Consider the following 22,604-nt stretch of genomic DNA (forward strand, 5'->3'; position numbering starts at 1 on the left):
AATAACTATTTTCAATTTTTTCTTGATTTTCTGTGGAGTTTCTAAGGCCGCTATTACCATTTTGCCCCCCGTATAGCTTCTTTATAACTGCTACAGCTAATCATAAATATAGCACATTTTTCCTATCTTGACAAATTACCAAAACTTTATTATATCACACAACATCGCACTCAGAATGTCTCTCATATTCTGGACCATTTGTTCTTTCATTAAACAAAAAGCCGTTTGTGCATAAAACAAGGCAAATCTGGATAAAAATACCTATTTTTCCATTGATAAATTGCAATAGTCAGTAGTCATTTTATGATAATTCCTTTACAGACAACCCAAACCTCACAGTGCCTTGTTTTTTTTTGTTGTTGTTGTTGTTTTTTGAGATGGAGTTTTGCTCTTGTTGCCCAGGCTGGAGTGCAATGGCGTGATCTCGGCTCACTGCAACCTCCACCTCCTGGGTTCAAGCGATTCTCCTGCTTCAGCCTTCCTGAGTAGATGGGATTATAGGCATGTGCCGCCATGCCCAGCTAATTTTGTATTTTTAGTAGAGACAGGGTTTCTCCATGTTTGTCAAGCTGGTCTCGAACTCCTGACCTTAGGTGATCTGCCCTCCTTGGCTTCCCAAAGTGCTAGGATTACAGGCGTGAGCCACCGCGCCCGGCCCACAGTGCCTTTTTTTATTCTTCTGTGGATTATTGAAATACAGTACAGTGATTTTAGACTGATTCATCGGTCATCATCCAGGGATGCTGTAAAGGTGAGGGCAATACACATTTAGAGTAGAATTTTTCATCTATTTTATATAGTTGAGTTTTACCTAAGGTTTTGTTTGGAGGCAAGGAGGTATTAGACTACCAGAAAATAAAAAATTCTGTAATTGGTGCTGTAAACTATTTCCTTTCATGAAGAAATATAATTTTAGTATTTCTTGGAGCTTACGTTAATTACTAATGGTTTAGAACTTTAATATTGTTATTGCTACAATGTTGTCTTTTTTTTTTTTTTTTTTTTGAGACTAAGTTTCACTCTTGTTGCCCAGGCTGGAGGGCAATGGTGTGATCTCAGCTCACCACAACCTCCGCCTCCTGGGTTCAAGTGATTCTCCTGCCTCAGCCTCCCAAGTAGTTGGGATTACAGGCATGCGCTGCCACACCCAGCTAATTTTTGTATTTTTAGTAGAGACGGGGTTTCTCCATGTTGGTCAGGCTGGTCTTGAACTCTTGACTTCAGGTGATCCACCCTTCTCGGCCTCCCAAAGTGTGGGATTACAGGTGTGAGGCACTGCGCCCAGCCCTGTTGTCTTATTTTTAATGAGGTTGGACAGTCAGAGTAATTTGTTCAGTAGTCATCCTTACTGATTTATATTGTGTGCATTGTCTTGGTATAAACTTCCTGTTCTTTTTTGATTGTGATCTCAAAGCAGTTCCCATACAATATTTTTGACCTGCAAATATTATATCTTTAAAGTGATTTTCCTGGTAAATGATACTTGTTTCAAGGTGCAGTTGATATGTTAAAAAGAACTTCAGAAGCCATGCCTAGTGATGCATGCCTGTAGTCCCAGCTACTCTGGAGGCTGAGGTGGGAGGATTACTTGCGCCCAGGGCTCAGCCTGGGTGACATAATGAGATCCGGTCTCTTTCTCTCTTTTTTTTTTTAAAGGAACCTTAAATCTTATAAATTGCCAATAATTTTGGGGAAACATGTTGGGAAATTGAATGGATTTTTTTTTTTTATAATGCCAGTAACTTGTATTCACCATATTCTCCCCTATTTTACACTTCTAAAATCACCGCTGACAACAAGGATTTCCTAAGCAAAATTCAGCAATACAAGTTTCTGCAATGGGTTCCCTCTGATGAAAATGAGTTCTTAGTCCAGCCACTCTGGTTCGTGCTGAAATTTGAGTCTGTTTAGTAACCTCACCAGGAGATACTGAGCTTTTTGTAAAACAAGTTTGTCTAGATAAAGCAATTTTCATGAGATGGTAAAATTGAAAGTGTTACATTGTATTAGTGAAAGACAATATGTTGGATTTAGTTTTTCTATAGTTCAGTCTCTAAGAAAGATGACATGATTGTATTGAGTATTTTGATTTGCAAGTATTGAATTTTAAGAATAATTTTTTAAAATTCTTTGGAAATCTGTTCTGCTGTAGAGTGGCAGGCAGTTAAGAGGCCTGGTTGTCAAGTACACCTGGGTTTGAACCCCATTTCTTTTTTTTTTTTTTGAGACGGAGTCTCGCTCTGCCGCCCAGGCTGGAGTGCAGTGGCCGGATCTCAGCTCACTGCACGCTCCGCCTCCCGGGTTCACGCCATTCTCCTGCCTCAGCCTCCCGAGTAGTTGGGACTACAGGCGCCCGCCACCGCGCCCGGCTGGTTTTTTGTATTTTTTAGTAGAGACGGGGTTTCACCGTGTTAGCCAGGATGGTCTCGATCTCCTGACCTCGTGATCCGCCCGTCTCGGCCTCCCAAAGTGCTGGGATTACAGGCTTGAGCCACCGCGCCTGGCCTTGAACCCCATTTCTATCATTTATAACATTGTGGCATCGTGCTAATTACTAAACCCTAAGTTTTCTCCTCTGTTAAATGGGAATAATAGTTTCTACATCAGACATACCAGCTAATTTTGATGAGCATGTAGTATGTACCTGATCTCTTCTAAATGCTTTATGAATGTTTATTCATTTTAATTTTAGGATAAATGTCTAAGCTATATGTTACTTAATGTTATAGTTGAGGAAACTGAAGCACAGAGAGATTTTAGTATTTTACCTGTGATGTGTATAACGTACTGACCCAGTGCTTGACCTGAAGTAGCACTTACCATATTCACCCCTTTGTTGAAATGAGTGGTCATTATGAAGTTTCCAAATGTATTGTATTTTTAAGTAACTGACCTCTGGCACAACACTGAAAGGATCTTCTGTGGTGCTTTTTTCTTTCCTCTTGTCTCCGTAGCTCTTGGTGCTGGACAGGCATCTTTGTTTGGGAACAACCAACCTAAGATTGGAGGGCCTCTTGGTACAGGAGCCTTTGGGGCCCCTGGATTTAATACTACGACAGCCACTTTGGGCTTTGGAGCCCCCCAGGCCCCAGTAGGTAAGTGTCAGTCACTTTAGAAGGCTTTTCTTAATTTTTTGCTAATACTTGCTGACCTGATTTTCCATCCTACCCCGTCCCATTCCTAGCAAGGCATTACATACATGCATGTCATTAAACAATTGTGTAATAAAGAAGGGCTTATTAATAGATCCTGGCCTACTCTGCTTTCCCTGCTCCTAGGCCTCCTCTCTCAAAGAAACCACTTTTTTAGCTCTTTTTAATTCATCTGATACATAATTTAATTAATATCTCTAAATGTGCTTATATTGCTGTGTTTTGGTTTATTAAATCTAAGTAAATTTAACCTGTTATGGTAAATGAGAATTTAGCTCATGTATCACCTCTGCTTTATTTACTTCTTCCAATATAATTATGTTTACTAAATTTAGTTTTATCTATTGAAGTGTTTTTCTTTCTTTTATTTTTTTGAAAAGGAATCTTGCACTGTTGCCCAAGCTGGAGTGCAATGGCGTGATTTCAGCTCACTGCAACCTCCACCTCCTGGGTTCAAGCGATTCTTCTGCCTCAGCTTCCCAAGTAGCTGGGATTACAGGTGCACACCACCACGCCCAGCTAATTTTTTTTTTTTGTATCTTGAGCAGATATGGGGTTTCACCATGTTGGCCAGGCTGGCCTCGAATTCCTGACCTCGTGATTCACCCACCTTGGCCTCCCAATGTGCTAGGATTACAGGTGTAAGCCACTGCGCCCAGCCTGAGGTGTTTTTCATACTTCATTCATTTGAATACTCCTTCTGAACTTTGGAAGTGTCCACTTACCACTTTATTATTTATTTTGAACTTAAGGAAATTAACTTACTCTTTTTTTTTGAGATGGAGTTTTGCCCTGTCGCCCAGGCTGGAATGCAGTGGCTTGATCTTGGCTCACTGCAAGCTCCACCTCCTGGATTCACGCCATTCTCCTGCCTCAGCCTCTTGAGTAGCTGGGACTACAGGCGCCCACCACCATGCCCGGCTAATTTTTTTGTATTTTTAATAGAGACGGGATTTCACCATGTTAGCCAGGATGGTCTCGATCTCCTGACCTCGTGATCTGCCCACCTCGGCCTCCCAAAGTGCTGGGATTACAGGCATGAGTCACTGCGCCTGGCTGAAATTAACTTACTTTTTTTTTTTTTTTGAGACGGAGTCTTGCTCTGTCGCCCGGGCTGGAGTGCAGTGGCCGGATCTCAGCTCACTGCAAGCTCCGCCTCCCAGGTTTATGCCATTCTCCTGCTTCAGCCTCCCGAGTAGCTGGGACCACAGGCGCCTGCCACCTCGCCCGGCTAGTTTTTTTTTTTTCGTATTTTTTAGTAGAGACGGGGTTTCACCATGTTAGCCAGGATGGTCTCGATCTCCTGACCTCGTGATCCGCCCGTCTCGGCCTCCCAAAGTGCTGGGATTACAGGCTTGAGCCACCGCGCCCGGCCTAACTTACTTTTTAATTTAAATAGCTTTTTAAGGAAAATTATGGGTCAGACACAGTGGCTCACGCCTGTAATCCCAACACTTTGGGAGGCCGAGGCGGGTGGATCACGAGGTCAGGAGTTTGAGACCAGCCTGGCCAACATGGTGAAACCTCGTATCTACTAAAAATTCAAAAATCAACCGGGCATGGTGGTGCCTGCCTGTAATCCCAGATACTCAGGAGGCTGAGACAGGAGAATCGCTTGAACCCGGGAGGTGGAGGTTGCAGTGAGCCGAGATCGCGCCACTACATTCCAGCCTGCGTGATAGAGTGGGAGTCCGTCTCAACAAAAAGAAAAAGGAAAAGAAAATGACGTTCTACAGGAAGTGAAAAACTGGTTGTCATCTGGCATAAATAGAGCAACTGAGATAAATAGAATAGATAGCTGTTACTGTACCACTAAATTATCTCCCATACTGTCATGATACATGTGTCACGTTTTGAGACACCTTTGCAAATTTAAGCTACATACTTACATATTTTTCTTATTCTGTCAACAAGGTGCTAGTGTTTCTTGAGTCTTCTTTGTCAAATGAGGATATTAGTACCCTTCCCTTTGCTTTTATTACCCTTATTTGTTTTCTTATCTTTTTTTTTTTTTGGAGACAGAGTCTCTGTCCCCTAGGCTGGAGTGCAGTTGTATAATCTCGGCTCATTGCAACCTCTGCCTCCCAGATTCAAGCAATTCTCCTGCCTCAGCTTCCTGAGTAGCTGGGATTACAGGTGCCTGCCACCAATCTTTAATGCTTGGTAGTCCTTTTCATTCCTATTTAAGATTAAAAATAGGCTGGACACGGTGGCTCATGACTGTAATCCCAGCACTTTGGGAGGCTGAGGTAGGCAGATTGCTTGAGGTCAAGCGTTTGAGACCAGCCGGCCAACATGGTAAAACCCCATGTCAACCACAAATAGAAAAACTGGCTGGGCATGGTGGCACATGCATGTAATCTCAGCTGATCTGGAGGCTGAGGCGGGAGAATCACTTGAACCTGAGAGGCGGAAGTTGCACTAAGCTGACATCATGCCACTACACTCCAGCCTGGGCGACAGTGTGAAACTCTGTCTACAAAAAAAAATATATATATATATATGTATTTATATTTAAAAGCTCACTGGCAACTTTTTGTATGTGAGTAGGGCTTGTTTACTTTAGAGTAAGTAATCTAGAAACCAACTATGATCAGACACAGGGTCCTCTAAATGTTAGAATGTCAAATTCTTAGCTCTGGGATGGTATCAGTAACCACAGTAGTTGCCCTTCTCCTTTTTGTGTGTTTACTTAGAGAGAGGCATACTTTGACCTGTGTATTGAGCACCAGTGATTAGGAGGATGGCAATATGTAGTTTTCTATATAAACTTCATTTATCTTTTTTTTTTGAGACAGAGTCTTGCTCCCTGTCCCAGACTGGAGTGTAGTGGTGTGATCTCGATCTTGGCTCACTGTAACCTTTGCCTCCCAGGTTCAATTGATTCTGTTTCCTCAGCCTCCTGAGTAGCTGGGATTGCAGGTCCATGTCACCACACCTGGCTATTTTTTGTATTTTCAGTAGAGATTGGGTTTCACCATATTGGCTACGCTGGTCTTGAACTCCTGACCTCCAGCAATCCTCTCGCCTCAGCCTCCCAATTTGCTGGGATTACAGGTGTGAGCCACCGCGTCTGGCTTAGACTTTCCTCTTTCCTCTTCCTGGTTTCAATTTTATTTCATCAAACCTGGTATTCCCAAGTCCCTAGACATCTGGGATTCTCCAAGGTAGATATGCATCATTTGATCATACTGGTAGACCCTTGGACAATATGAGGGTTAGGGGTGCTGACCCCCACACAGTTGAAAATTTGCAAATAATCTTTGATTCCCAGGCTTTACTGACAGCATAAACAGTTAATACACATTATGTATATTATATGTAGTACGTACTATATTCTTACTATAAAGTAAGCTAAAGAAAGAATATATTATTAAGAAAATCATGAGGGGGAGGAACGGGTTGGTCTTGCTCTCTCAGGGATGGCAGAGGAGGAAATCCACACGTAAGTGGATCAACACAGTTCAAACTTGTGTTGTTCAAGGGTCAGCTGTAATTGCTGTTGAGTGTACTCTAAACTATAGGTTTCTGTATCCTGCTTGATCAGTCCTCTGTCCACATCTTTCCCCTAGAAATTTGTCAGATTTTCTCATGTGTTCATTTGCCACCTTCCCATTTTCTGTCATTATGGGTTTATATATATACATTTTAATATTTTTTAGCCATAGATTTTAATAAGGTCTTTGGAGAGAGAGGAGGTGACTTCGAGTTTTCATTGATCTCTGTGCGAACTTTATACTTAGCTTTATCATTAAAAATAGGCTGGGCGCGGTGCCTCACGCCTGTAATCCCAGCACTTTGGGAGGCCAAGGCGGGTGGATCACCTGAGGTCAGGAGTTCGACCAGACTGGCCAACATGATGAAACCCCATCTCTACTAAAAATACAAAAATCAGCCTGGCGTGGCGGCAGGCACCTGTAATCCCAGCTACTTGCAAGGCCGAGGCAGGAGAATTGCCTTATCTGGGAGATGGAGGTTGCAGTGAGCCAAGATTGCGCCACTGCACTCCAGCCTGGGTGACACAGCGAGACTCCATCTCAAAAAAATAATTACGTTTTAATTTTATTTTTTCTCATTTTTCATTGGTTTTAGTAGAAGGAAGTAGTATAAATTATTGTTAATAGTGCCATTTTTACTTATATAGCTTTCTGACTAGTTTTTAATGATCCATCTCTTTTTCCAAAGTTCCTGACGCAATAATTTAGTTAGTATTAAAGTTGTGTGTCTTAACATTACTGCCCATTTAAAGGTAATTGTATTTACTTTTAGAATGTACATCTTTGTACCACGGAATCTTAGTTGAAAGTACTTTAGAACTATGTGAGTCTAGCTTGTCTTAAAAAAACCTCAGGTATGGTGGCTTCCTTATAGGCGGTACAGTCTGTTCTGTTCTGGTTGTTTAGAAACCAAATCCTGCCTCCATAGAGTTTCCACCCAGTGGTTCTACTGTTATTTCTTAAAGCTAAGCAAAACCAGTCTAGTATAATGTCCTTCCTTCCTTCCTTCCTTCCTTCCTTCCTTCCTTCCTTCCTTCCTTCCTTTTTCTTTTTCTTTTTCTTTTTCTTTTTCTTTTTCTTTTTCTTTTTCTTTTTCTTTTTCTTTTTCTTTTTCTTTTTTTTTTGAGAGGAGTCTCACTCTGTCACCCAGGCTGGAGTGCAGTGGCGCGATCTTGGCTCACTGCAGCCTCCACCTCCGGGTTCAGGCAATTCTCCTATCTCAGCCTCCTGAGTAGCTGGGACTACAGGTACGCATCACCATGCCCGGCTAATTCTTGTATTTTTAGTAGAGATCCCATTTGGCGAGGCTATTCATGAACTCCTGACCTGAAGTAATCTGCTCACCTCAACTTCCCAAAGTGCTGGGATTATAGGTGTGAGCCACCATGCCTCGCCCTAGTATAATTTATTTGTGGTAACCCACTGGCATTTTTCTGGATAAAGTATCATCAGATTCTTGTGTTTCATCAGAAGACTTGGTTTGTATACTTTTCCCAATCCCTTTAATCATTTGGTTATGATTTAGTTTTTTGTAATCTTTTCTTTCGAAATTTTTTCAGAATTTGTTCTTTGGAAAATTTTCAAATTATTTTGACCAAGCTTGAATGCAATACCAGTAGTTGCTTAAGTAGTGCTTGTTTGTTTTCTTGTTTTAGCTAATCTATCAAGATACTCTCTTACCTGTGTCTTTAAATACTACAGTTAACACAAAATTTGTATTTATTCATACAAATACTCATATACTTTCTTGTGTTTGGATTTGTTAAAGGAAGTTTTTGGGTTTTTTTTTTTTTTTTTTTTTGAGCACACCCAGGTAGAGTGATTTGTATTTGTTAAATGATGACATCAACTAAGACAGGTCAGTTTCCTATATGAGTAATTGCCTGTCCAGTAACAAAATGATCAGTGAGGTTTGCAGTTCTATAAAATGTTTCTTGAGTCTGCTTGCATAGTCCCCAAAATAACAGTATGCTGTTAATCTGTAGTACTGTGTACCCCTAAAAAAATGCTTTTCTTTATTTTTTGGTCTTAAATTGGATTTAGGAACTTTCTCAATATAGATGATTTACTTTGTGCTCTTAAAATTGACATCTCTTGGTTTGAAATCCTGAGCAAACTTGTCCTGTCTTATTAGATATCAACATGAACTTACGGTATTTTAGTATTTATTGAATACATCAATTTTAAGAAACCTTTGACTAAGGTGGATATACTTCGTTTTCATTAATTTAGCTATAGCAGCCCATTCTGGGTTTTTTTGTTTTGTTTTTTTTGTTTTGTTTTGTTTTTTAACTGCTTTTGTTCTCCATACTGCCTCTCCCCACTCCCTACAACCTTGTGAGACTTTTCAGAATGTTTTATGTCACTCCTTTACTGTGGATTATTGTATTATATTTTGGCAGTAACTTTATTTGTAAATGTTTATAAGGGAAAAAGGTAGCATTTTTGCCTGTAAAATGACTTTAGTATGATTTGAGTTTTGAGCAGTATTTTTGGAAAGAGATTTTTATCTTGAAAAAAGATTTCTCCTTCAGTCGGGGTATACTGTAGTGGTTTTGCTTTTTTCTTATTGTTTTACTTGTTACAATGGTAGATCGTGAATAGTCTTCTTTGTTACTTATGTCTGTTCCCTACATTCTCTGCAATTGATAACAGAAGTTCTTATACTTTGAGAGAAAATTAGACTTAGTGATTTCTTTTTTCTTTCAGTTTATATTATTTGAATGTTAAATAAATGTAAATAATAAACTTAGAAGGATAACCTAACCGTTTTCTTCAGGAAGACACCTGGATTGGGGGGCGGGGGAAACCACATTTCTTTTTTGTATGCTGCCTTCCTCTGTAGCCTTAATGTACATAATATTTTTATTCTGGAAATTTTACTTAATGAATCAAAGGTAATTATTATTTTTAATAACTACAAAACCTATGATGATGTGTCATGATGTTTACAACTTTTTTTGTTTGTTTGAGACAGAGTCTCGCTCTTTCACCCAGGCTGGAGTGCAGTGGCACAATCTCGGCTCGCTGCAACCTCCACTTCCTGGGTTCCAGCTGGGATTATAGGTGTGCACCCCCATGCCCAGCTAATTTTTTGTGTTTTTAGTAGAGGTGGGGTTTCCCTGTATTGGCCAGGTTGGTCTCGAACTCCTGACCTCAAGTGATCTGCTCGCCACGGCCTCCCAAAGTGCAGGGATTACAAACGTGAGCTACCGCGCCCAGCCTACAACTATTAATATTGGATACATAGGTTGTTTCCATATCTTGACTGTTATATGTAATATGCACTGAATGCTTAGGAATTTTTTTTTATTTTCTTTCTAGTTTAATTAAGTCCTTGAGTTAAATTTTCATGATTAAAAGTATGAGGTTAAAAAATAGAGGCCAGGTGTGGTGGCTGACGCCTGTAATCCCAGCATTTTGGGAGGCCAAGGTGGGCAGATAGCTCAAGTTCAGGAGTTCAAGACTAGCCAAGGCAACACAGCAAAACCTCATCTCTTAAAAAAAAACCCACACCCGCCCCCCCCGCCCCCCCCCCCACACACAGAGAAATTTAGCTGTTGTTGGCATGGTGACTCACCCCTGTAGTCCCAGCTACTCGGGAGTCTGAGGTTAGAGGATCACTGGAGCCCAGAGGCAGAGGTTGCAGCAAGCCAAAATCATGCTGCTACACTCCAGCCTGGGGGTGTGTGTGTGTGTGCGCGCGACACACACACACACACACACACACACAGTACTTGCCCTGTTGTATATTGTCATATTATTTCCTTTAGACAATTACATACACATACACACACATGCACACACGTGCGCACACACACACACAGTACTTGCCCTGTATACTGTCATAGTATTGCCTTTAGACAAACCCGTCTATATGTCTCTAGAAGTCAAAGACTATGGCTTTTATGCAGCTATTTCAGTGATAGGTATGCATAAAATATTTCATCAGGGTTTAAATTTTCCTTCCTTTGATTAGTAGTGACAGTGAACACTGTGTAAGTGAATTTATGTGAGTACTGTATCTTATGAAATACCTCTTCCTAAATTTGACCTATTAGCTTGATTCTTGATTTTCTTTACAGTTTGCTCTACACACATTCTGCCCCAATGATACCATTGATCTGAACATTTTGAAGACCATTTCTTCAAAAAGAATACTGAGCTCTGTGTTATAAGTGCATCGTATCCTTGCATTTATATATAATTTTGTTTTCTTTTTTTTAAAAAAGCTTTGACAGATCCAAATGCTTCTGCTGCCCAGCAGGCTGTTCTCCAGCAGCACATCAATAGTCTAACATACTCACCTTTTGGAGACTCTCCTCTCTTCCGGAATCCCATGTCAGACCCTAAGAAGAAGGAAGAGGTAAATTTAAGGATACTTCTGCAAAATATCGTATCAAAGAAAGAGAAACTGAATGTGCAGAATGTAATTTTTTGCATGTATATATTAAGGGATTAAGCAAAGCTAGGCATAATTAATTTTTTAAGACATTATTTCACTCAGCCGGGGGTAAATTATTTTTGCTGTATCTGGACGGTGTTGTAACAGTGAAGTGACCACTACACTGAAGATCAGGCCCTGAAATAAGGCAGATATTAATATTCTCATTTTTAATTAAAACAATTTTAAGTTTTTTTCTTTCTAAGATGATGTCTTGCTGGTGTCGAACTCCTAGAAGCAAACCTCCTGCCTCAGTCTCCCAACATGCTGGGATTACAGGTATAAGACACCATGCCCAGCCCTATTGTCATTTTATAAATAAGCAAACTAAGGCTTAGAGAGGCTGACTTTCCTCAAATCATAATGCTCTTAAGTGGCATAACCAAAATCTTAACCTCTTGATTTTTACATAGCTTTGTGTTTAATCTCTTAAAACTCTAGTGTAAAAACATGATCTTTTACTCACATGGTGTTAAAAGTGTAGTCTTTGGTCTGTTTGATCCTTGTTTTACCAGTAATCATCTGTGAGACATTGGAAAATGAGAAAGTCATTTTGCCTCCGTAAATTTGTTTCTTCTGTAAAATGGGGACAGTAATAGTGTTCAATGTTGAGAGCCAAATGAGATAATGCACACCAGGATCATAGTAAATTGCTCAATATACAGAAACTATTTTTCAATCACTTATATCATTATATGTATCCCTCAGCTTTTTATTTTCTGCTTTTTGTTTTGTTTTGTTTAGGTTTCTTTGGTTTTTGGTTTGTTTTTTTTTTTAAGAAATGGGATCTACCCAGCGCCGTGGCTCATGCCTGTAATCCCAGCTCTTTGGGAGTCTGAGGCGGGTGGATCCCCTGAGTTCAGAAGTTCTAGACCAGCCTGGTCAACACGGTGAAACCCCATCTCTACTAAATATGCAAAACTTATCTGGGCATGGTGGTGGGCACCTGTAATCACAGCTACTTGGGAGGTGGGATAATTGCTTGAACCTGGAAGGCAGAGGTTGCAGTGAGCCAAGATTGTGCCATTGCACTCCAGCCTGGGCAACAAGAGCAAAACTTCGTTTCAAAAAAAAGAAATGGGATCTTACTATGTTCTTAAATTTTATCCTGTAAACTAGATATGAGAAGCAAGATAAGAATATGAAAGTACCTTTTAAAGTGACATGTAAATGATTAGACGAAAATTATTTATGCAGCCTAATTTTAGGTGGCTGAATATGTGTAAGGCATTGTGTTGTTAAGTGCTGAGGATACAAAATGAAAATAAACAAGAATTTATTAAGGTTGCTAACCAGTGACAAAGATCAGACAGACAAGCACTTAAATTTACACTGGTTCAGTAGAGTATATGTGATAATAGAAGAGTCTCTGTGGGCCGGGCGCGGTGGCTCAAGCCTGTAATGCCAGCACTTTGGGAGGCCGAGACGGGCGGATCACGAGGTCAGGAGATCGAGACCATCCTGGCTAACACGGTGAAACCCCGTCTCTACTAAAAAATACAAAAAAACTAGCCGGGCGAGGTGGCGGGCGCCTGTAGTCCCAGCTACTCGGGAGGCTGAGGCAGGAGAATGGCGGGAACCCGGGAGGCGGAGCTTGCAGTGAGCTGAGATCCAGCCACAGTACTCCAGCCTGGGCGACAGAGAAAAAAAAAAGAATGTCTGTCAATGACGAATGGATAAACAAAATGTTTTATATCTATATGATGGAATATTCAGCCACAAATAAGAGTAAAGTACTGATACATGTTATAACATAAATGAACCTTGAAAACATAAGTGAAGGCCGGGCACGATGGGCATGGTAGCTCATGTCTTTAATCCCAGCACTTTGGGAGGCTGAGGTGGGCAGATCACCTGAGGTCAGGAGTTCGAGACCAGCCTGACTAACATGGTGAAGCCCCATCTCTACTAAAAAGAAAAATACAAAATTAGCCAGGCATGGTGGCACATGCCCATAATCCCAGCTACTTGTGAGGCTGAGGCAGGAGAATCACTTGAACCTGGGAGGTGGAGATTGCAGTGAGCCGAGATTGCACCATTGCATTCCAGCCCGGACAACAAGAGGGAAACTCCATCTCAAAACAAAAAGAAAGAAAATGTTAAGTGAAAGGAGCCAGACACAAAAAGTCACATGATTTGATTTATATGCTATACCCAGAATAGGCAAATCCATAGAGAAAGAAAGCAGATTCATAGTTGCAAAGGAAAAGGGAAGAAATTGAGAGGAACTGAGTTTCTTTTTGAAGTCATCAAAGTTTTCAGGAATCAAATAGTGGTGATGGTTGCACAACCTTGTAAATATATTAAAAACTATTGAAGTAGATGCGTTAAAATGGTGAATTCTATGTCACATGAGTTTTAAGATAAAATTTAAAATATAATAGTGAAAAGATCATAGATGCTTGGATGAATTTGATAAGGCTTTGTTTTCAGAAGAGGAACATTTAACTTTTTTGTATGGGTATGTAGGACTTGGCAAGTCTAGGTCAAGCATTCCAAACAAAGACAGAATTGTGAAAGATCACAACAATCTGGGAATAACAAAGATTCATTGTTAAGTGTAAACAGCTTGCACTGGGAAGAGAAGAATACATTGTGACAGGGGAGATATGCTAGACGTTGTTATTTGAAGTGGTTATGTAATCTCATTTATACTGTTAGGAAAACAAATGTAGAACATCCTCAGGATGCTGTATGATATTGTAGAGATGCCATTTGAAGCACCCTGAAATTTAGTTGTGTGTCCTCCACTAACTTGTAGTTTCCTCAGTAATCAGAGGAAGTAACTTTATTTTTATTTCTGGTACCCAGAGTTTGACTTAATGTTTAATTATTAATGTTTACTAAAAGATGAATAAATACAAGCTAGTATCTGTCCTTTTTTTCCCAGAGCGATTTGGATTTCACAGAAGTTGAATATTAATTCATGACAGAGTCTCAGTTTTTCTTGAAGCGTAAGATTTTTGGTTTACGGCCGGGCGCGGTGGCTCACGCCTGTAATCCCAGCACTTTGGGAGGCCGAGACGGGCGGATCACGAGGTCAGGAGATCGAGACCATCCTGGCTAACACGGTGAAACCCCGTCTCTACTAAAAAATACAAAAAACTAGCCGGGCAAGGTGGCGGGCGCCTATAGTCCCAGCTACTCGGGAGGCTGAGGCAGGAGAATGGCGTGAACCCGGGAGGCGGAGCTTGCAGTGAGCTGAGATCCGGCCACCGCACTCCAGCCTGGGTGACAGAGCGAGACTCTGTCTCAAAAAAAAAAAAAAAAAAGATTTTTGGTTTACTTGAAAAGTAATGACTGTGGCTTAGGATTTTTTTGATACCGTGTTTTCATCAAATGAACATACTGTTTTTCAAAGCAGAATAGTTGCAAGATGAACTATAGAACGAAGAGAATATTAATATGTTGTATTAGTACATTTTAATTTACAAAACTTTTTTCAGATTCGTTATCTTTGGTTTTTTTGGAGAAAGAATCTCGCTCTGTCACCCAGGCTGGAGTGCAGTGGTGTGATCTCAGCTTACTGCAACCTCCACCTCCTGGGTTCAAGCGATTCCCATGCCTCAGCCTCCCCAGTAGCTGGGATTACAGGTGCACACCACCACTGTCTGGCTAACAGATTCATTATCTTGATTAGATTTTTTTAAATGTCAGACAAATCATTTTACTTAGGGGCTGGAAAGATGAGTACAAATCAATTCTAGAACGATAAAGACAGTTCTGTTAGTATTCACACATACATACAGATAGTGCATCCCAAATCCAAAATGCTCCAAAATCCAAAACTTTGAGCACTGACGTGACATTCAAAGGAAATGCTCATTGGGACATTTTGGATTTTCACATTTGGGATACTCAACTGGTAAGTGTAATGCAAATATTTCAAAATACAAAAAAATCCAAAATACTTCTAGTCCCAAGCATTTTGGATGAGCGATACTCAACATGTACAAAGTTAGGTGTTAACATCCTTGTTTTATGGGAGCAAGTGAATGGCAAAGATGAGGGTTGAAATCTGGTCTTGTGATTTTTAAGGCCAGTGCAATACATTGAAAGTAAAGTAAAAATTTCCTTGATGCTTTTGTTTTTCAGAGATTGAAACCAACAAATCCAGCAGCCCAGAAGGCTCTTACTACACCTACTCATTATAAATTGACGCCCCGCCCTGCCACTAGAGTCCGGCCAAAGGCTTTACAAACAACAGGCACAGCGAAGTCACATCTTTTTGATGGGCTGGATGACGATGAACCATCCCTAGCCAATGGAGCATTCATGCCCAAGTGAGTTTATTTTTGTTAACAGAAATTAAGTATGAAATACTGATATAAACTAAGTATGAAACAATATACAATTATTTATTTAAATATATTACAGATGTAACACAGTCCACTTTGTTTGTTTTTGTTTTTGAGACAGTCTTACTCTCGCCCAGGCTGGAGTGCAATGGCATGATCTTTGCTTACTGCAACCTTTGGCTCCTAGGTTCAAATGATTTTCCTGCCTCAGCCTCCTGAGTAGCTGGGATTACAGGCGTGTGCCATCACGCCTGGCTAATTTTGTATTTTTAGTAGAAGCGGGGTTTCACCGTGTTGGCCAGGCTGGTCTTGAAACCCTGACCTCATGTGATCTGCCGGCTGGCCTCCCAAAGTGCTAGGATTATAGTGCTGAGCCACTGTGCCCAGCCAGTCCACTTTTTTATAATTTGAAAAATACAGAACATCACAGAGAAGAATAAGAGTCCCCCTATCATTCCCGGGGATAACTCATAGTTAGCATAAAAATATTTTGATAAATATGCTTCTTATTTTACATATTCATGATTTTGTTTTGGTTTTGAATAATTAGGGTTTTTTTGTTATTGTTGTTTTTAAAAGTTCAGGTCTCCCAGGCTGGAATGCAGTGACTGCAGCCTCAGCCTCCACAGCTCAAGTGATCCTTCCACCTCAGCCTCCCATGTAACTGGAACTATAGGCTTGTGCCACCATGGCTAGCTAATTTTTTTATTTTTGTAGAAATAGGATCTTCCTATGTTGTTCAGTCTGGTGTTGAACTCGTGGGCTCAAGTGATCCAGCCGTCTCAGCCTCCCAAAAGTGTTGGGAATTAGAGGTGTGAGCCACCACATCTGGCCATGTTTTATGGTTTTTTTTTCTTTCCTTTTTTTTTTTTAAGAGACAGGGTCCTCTTTTTTGCCCAAGCTAGAATAAAGTGGCATGATCATGGCTTACTGGGCTCAAGCAGTCCTCCCACATGAGCCTCCCAAGTAGCTAGGACTACAGGTATGCACCACCAGGCCTGGCTACTTGAAAAAAAATTTTTTTCTAGAGATGGTGTCTTGCGTGTGTTGCCTAGGCTGGTCTCAAACTGGTGTCAAGCAGTCCTCCCACCTTGGCCTCCCAAATTGCCGGGATTACAGGTGTGAGCCACTGTGCTAAGACTACTTTTTCTTTTTTCTTACAACTCACAATGGTCAAATAGATTAAGAAGAATCTGGCTTTTATTGTTTGTTTGTTTTTTGAGATGGAGTTTTGTTGTTATTGCCCATGTTTGAGTACAATGGCACGATCTTGGCTCACCACAACCTCTCCCTTCCGGGTTCAAGTGATTCTCCTGTATCAGCCTCCCGAGTAGCTGAGATTACAGGCATGCGCCACCATGCCTGGCTAATTTTTTTTTTTGTATTTTTAGTAGAGAGGGTTTCTCCATGTTTGTCAGGCTGGTCTCGAACTCCTGACTTTAGGTGATTCCCCCGCCTCGGCCTCCCAAAGTGCTAGGTGTGAGCCACCGTGCCCAGTGTATTTTTTTTTAATACATTATAATTTTATACAAATATAGAACCAAAAATAATTACACAGAAAAAATACAGAAGAGTATGTAGAAAAGTCATTGGTAAACACAGAAAACTACACTTAAATGATGCTTTAGAGCAAATATACCTCAAAGTGTTGATACATGCATGGAACAAAAACCTGAGGAAAATTAAAAATCAGACTATTAACATTAACATCAGGAGAGAGAATGTCATGGCATGTCATTTCTTGGTTATTTTTCTAGATACACACACACACACACACACACACACAGGCTTTTTTAACAAGTACTTTTCTAGTCAGAAAAAAAGAGGTGGGTTTTTTTGGGTGGAACATTTTGTAAGCTTTGGAGAACAAACAATTTTTTTCACTCCCAATTCTTTGTCTATGAAGGTTAATAAGTTAAAAACATTACATGCAACTTTCTTTCCCTAAAAACGTGGTAATCCAGCCGGGCGCGGTGGCTCATGCCTGTAATCCCAGCACTTTGGATGGCCGAGGTGGGCAGATCACCAGAGGTCGGGAGTTCAAGATCAGCCTGGCTAACATGGTGAAACCCCATCTCTACTGAATATACAAAATTAGCTGGGCATAGTTGCGTGCGCCTGTAATCCGAGCTGCTTGGGAGGCTGAGGCAGGAGAACCGCTTGAACTAGGGAGGCAAGGTTGCAGTGAGCTGGGATTGCATCCCCGGACTCTAGCCTGGGTGACAGGGTGAGACTCGGCCTCCAAACAAAAAAGAAAATACGATAATCTGCTTCACAAAAGGTGGAAAGTCGAGTTTTATGTGTTTCTTAGAATATCAGTAAATTATTTTGAAGGCAGGGACTGTGTATTATTTATGTCTGTCCTAGCATTTTATTTATTTATTTTTGAGACAGTCTTGCTCTGTCACGCAGGCTGGAGTGCAGCGGCACGATCTCGGCTCACTGGGTTCAAGTGATTCTCCTGCCTCAACCTCCCAAGTAGCTGGGACTACAGGCGCGTGCCACCACACCCAGCTAATTTTTGTATAGAGACGGGGTTTCGCCATGTTGGCCAGGCTGGTCTTGAACTCCTCACCTCAGATAATTCACCCACCTCAGACCCCCAAAGTGCTGGGATTTCAGGTGTGAGCTACTGTGCCCGGTCTTGTCCTAGCATTTTATACACTGTTTTTGCGCAGAGTAGGTAAAAAGGTTTATAGTAGTCTTATCATCAGGTCAGTAGCTCGAGATCAGTTTCACCAGGTCTTAGGATTTTCAGACACACAAGTAGAAAGAAAGGATTAGAGTGGGAGGACATGTATTTTGCTGTTAGTACCATCTGACCTCCTTGGCTTCACTTCTGTGGTGTTGCTGTCAAACGTCATCTTTTTTCTTTTTTTTTTTTTTGAGACAAGAGTATCATGCCGTTGCCCAGCCTGGAGTGCAGTGGTGCAATCACACGTCACTGCACCTTTAACCCCGGGCTCAAGAGATCCTCCCACCTCAGCTCCCAAATAGCTGAGACCACAGGCCCACACCACCATGCCCAGTTAATTTTTTTCTTTTTTTTTTTTTTTTTTTTTTTGTAGATATGGGGTCTGTCTTTGTTGCCCAGGGTGGTCTCCAACTCCTGGGCTCAAGCCTCAGCCTCCCGAAGTGTTAGGATTACAGGCATGAGCTACCGCACCCAGCTACCTATCAACAGTCTTAATGTAACAGAAGCATTTTACACAGTTGATCTTGTCCCTCCTCCTTGATTCACTTTCATAATTGTCTTCCAGGACCCCACAGTTTCCTAGTTTTCTTCCTGCCTCACTAGTTGCTGCTTCTCAGTCCCCTTTACTGGTTCCTGTTCATTCTACCATCTGTAAATTAGAATACCCTTGGCTCAGTTGTTGATCACATTTTATCTATGCTTATTTCCAAAGTGCTTCAATTTATTCTCATGGCTTTAAATATCATCTATAGTTTGATGATTCCCAAATTTTTATCTCCAGCCCAGACCTCTTTCCCAAACTCAAGATTCTTATATCTTACCCTACTCTACATCTTCACTTTGATGTCTAAAAGACATTTATTTAAAATTAACATGTCCATGTCTTCTTTCTCAAACCTGTTCTACCCAAAACCTGTCTCAGATGATTGCATTTCTGTCATTCTAGTTGCTTAGGTCAGAAATTTTGGAATCTTCCTTGACTTTGTCACACATTCCTCATCTAAGTTATCAGCAAATCCTCTTGGTTCTACCCTGTAGATTACTTAGAATCTGTATAGTTCTCACCACATTCATTGCTATTACCCTAGTGCAAGCCACCACTGTCTCTTGCCTGAATTACCACGATACACTCTCTGTTTTTATTGTTTTTATTTTTATTTATGTATTTATTTATTTATTTATTTTTGAGACGGAGTCTCTTTCTCGCCCAGGCTGGAGCGCAGCGCAGTGGCCCGATCTCGGCTCACTGCAAGCTCCGCCTCCTGGGTTCACGCCATTCTCCTCCTGCCTCAGCCTCCCGAGTAGCTGGGATTTCAAGCGCCCACCACCACACCCAGCTTATTTTTTTTTTTTCCAGTAGGGACAGGGTTTCACTGTGTTAACCAGGATAGTCTTGATCTCCTGACCTCAAGATCTGCCCACCTCGGCCTCCCAAAGTGCTGGAATTACAGGCGTGAGCCACCGCACCCAGCCCCACTCTTCTGTTTTTACTCTTTTTTGCATCTGATTCTAAACATTGCTACGACAGTGGTCATTTTGAAGCATAAGTCAGATCATTTCCCTTTTCTGCTCAAAACCCTGAAGTGGTTCACTTTTTTTTACTCAAATAGCGACCAAAGTGCTTACTTTGGCATATAAAAGTCCTTGAAGGTAAGATTTCCCATTACTGCTCTGAACACATCTACCATTCTCTTCATTGCCTACTCCACTCTAAACTTACTGCTTCCTTGCTCTTACTAGGACAGGATGGGCATGCTATTTATTTGGGCCTTTGCCCCAATTGTTCCCTTTGAAACACTTCTCCTCATATATCCATTTAGCTAACCCTGTCACTCTTTTTTATTTTATTTATTTATTTTTTTTGAGATGGAGTCTTGCTCTGTTGCCCAGGCTGGAGTGCAGTGGTGCAGTCTTGGCTCACTGCAAGCTCTGCCTCCCAGGTTCACACCATTCTCCTGCCTCAGCCTCCCGAGTAGCTGGAACTACAGACACCCACCACCACGCCTGGCTAATTTTTTGTGTTTTTAGTAGAGACGGGGTTTCACCACGTTAGCCAGGATGGTCTCGATCTCCTGACCTGGTGAACCGCCTGTCTCAGCTTCCCAAAGTGCTGGGATTACAAGCATGAGCCACCGTGCCTGGCCAGAACCCCGTCACTCTTTACTCACATGTCACATCAATGAAGACTACTCTGACGACCCTATTTTTGGTTTATTTTTTTGTTTTTGAGACACGGTCTTACTCTGTCACCCTGGCTGGAGTGCAGTGGCGCTGTCATAGCTCACTGCACCCTTGAATTCCTGGGCTCAAGGAATTCTTCTGACTTGGCCTCCTGAGTAGCTGGGACTACAGGTGCGTGCCACCACACCTGGCTAATTTTTGTTATTTTGTAGAGACAGGGTCTTGCTGTGTTGCCCAGGCTGGTCTCAAACTCCTAGCTTCAAGTGATCCTCCCACCTCAGTTTCCTGAGTAGCTGGGACTGTAAGTGCATGCCATTGTCCCTGGCTGATTTTTAAAAATTTTTTTTGTAGAGTAATGTTCCTACTTTTTAGTAGAGATGGTGTTTCACTATGTTACCCAGGCTTGTCTTGAACTCCTGGGCTCACACAATCCTCCCACCTTGGCCTCCTGAAATGCTGAAATTATAGCACAATCCACCATGCTACCTTTATTTGAAATGTTTTATTTACTCTCTCTTCCTACCCCCAACCCCAGTTGCTATGTTTCAGTGCATTGCAGTTATTGTTTTCTGTGATGTTCAAATTGTTTCATATTGGCCATTAAGGAGCCCTTTCAGATTGGCTCCTAAGTCCTTTCCACATGCCTCAGTAGTGTTTGGCAACTTTCTTGCTTGTAGGATTAACTTTGTAAAATTTTGTTCAAGAGTTTTGCCCTCTGTGTTCATTAAATTCCACATACTGCCCGGCCCCCCCCCACCGCCCGCCACTGGGGCTTTTTTTTTGAGATGATGTCTTCCTGTGTTGGTATAAAGATTATGCTGACCTCATGAACAAACTGGAGAGTATTTCCTCTTTCTATTTTCTAGAGATGTTTGTATAAGGTAATAATTTCTAGCTGGGTACAATGGCTCACATCTGTAATCTCAGCACTTTGAGAGACCAAAGCAGGAGGATCACTAGAGGCCAGTGAGACCAACCTTGGCAACAAAATGAGACCCTGTCTCTGAAAACAAATTTTTTTAAAAATTAGCCAGACATGATGGCACACGCCGATAGTCCCAGCTATTTGGGAGGCTGAGGTGGGAGCATCACAGGAGCCCAGAAGTTCAAGGTTGCGGTGAGCTATGATACCACCACTGCACTCCAGCCTGTCTCAAAAAGAAAAGTTGGTAATAAAATCTGATGGTAACATCAGATGTTTGGTACTGGTAATGATACATGGGTCTGAAGTAGTATTTATAAGACTATTTGGGAAAAAAGTATTTAAGAGTTAGAGTAGTAGTCAGCTTTTTCTTTTATATTTTGAGTCACTTTTGATAAGTTATAGTTTTATAATATATATTCATTTCAATAACTAAAATTTCAAATTTATTGGCATAAAGTTGTTTAAAAATACCCTTGTCTTTTTTTTTTTTTTTAATCTCAGTGGCATCTATAGGGACACTCACTTTTTCATTCCTTTTTTTTTTTTTTTGAGATGGAGTCTCGCTCTGTCACCCAGGCTGGAGTGCAGTGGCCGGATCTCAGCTCACTGCAAGCTCCGCCTCCCGGGTTCACACCATTCTCCTGCCTCAGCCTCCCGAGTAGCTGGGACTACAGGCGCCGCCACCTCGCCTGGCTAGTTTTTTGTATTTTTAAAGTAGAGACGGGGTTTCACCGTGTCAGCCAGGATGGTCTCGATCTCCTGACCTTGTGATCCGCCCGTCTTGGCCTCCCAAAGTGCTGGGATTACAGGCTTGAGCCACCGCGCCCGGCAAACTTTTTCATTCCTAACATTGATTTTTATTGTGCCTCCTCTTTTTCTGTTTGACCAGGGATCTCCCAATATTACTGGTAATTTCAAATAACTAACTTGTGACGTTACTGATGTTCTCGCGCCTGTGATTGTTTCCTGTTTCATCAGTTTTTAATTTATTATATTTTATTAATATTTAATCTTTATCTTGTTCCTTTCTCTTTTCCGCTTTGATTTTCAGCTTTCCTTCTTTCAAATATATGCATTTAAATATGTAAATTTTCCTTTTAGTTCAACTCTGGTTTTTTATGTTTTTATTAATTTCTAGATGAAAAGTAAAAAAGGATGATAGCAATAGAAATTCTTAGAAATTTGAGAGTTCCTTTAATGGCCCAGTATATTGTTAGTTTGTAAATGTTCCATGTGTACTTGAAAAGAGTGTGTACTCTGTAGTGAATGAATACAGTGCTCTTACATTAGGCTAAGTTAGACCAGCCTGGGCAACCTGGCGAAACCTTGTTTCAACAAAATATTGGCCAGGCATGGTGGTGGGCGCCTATAGTCACCAGCTACTCTGGAAGTTGAGGTGGGAGAATCACCTG

At 41.2% G+C, this 22,604-nt stretch overlaps 1 protein-coding gene across 9 annotated transcripts in view; it reads left to right on the top strand.

Annotated features, from left to right (window-relative positions):
• Positions 1-22,604, top strand: part of NUP98 (nucleoporin 98 and 96 precursor) — a 120,330-nt gene that overhangs the window by 44,201 nt on the left and 53,525 nt on the right. For 6 of the 9 annotated variants that reach the window (XM_045370328.2, XM_045370329.2, XM_045370330.2 and 3 more), the window contains exons 12-14: positions 2,955-3,095; positions 10,882-11,015; positions 15,189-15,376. In XM_045370328.2, coding sequence (XP_045226263.2) covers positions 2,955-3,095; positions 10,882-11,015; positions 15,189-15,376 — 463 coding nt within the window. The remainder of the gene's footprint in view (positions 1-2,954; positions 3,096-10,881; positions 11,016-15,188; positions 15,377-22,604) is intronic. The other 3 variants (XM_045370331.2, XM_045370332.2, XM_045370333.2) reach the window with 1 other exon arrangement.

This window comes from Macaca fascicularis, chromosome 14, assembly GCF_037993035.2.
Source record: "Macaca fascicularis isolate 582-1 chromosome 14, T2T-MFA8v1.1".
Taxonomy (NCBI): Eukaryota; Metazoa; Chordata; class Mammalia; order Primates; family Cercopithecidae; genus Macaca; species Macaca fascicularis.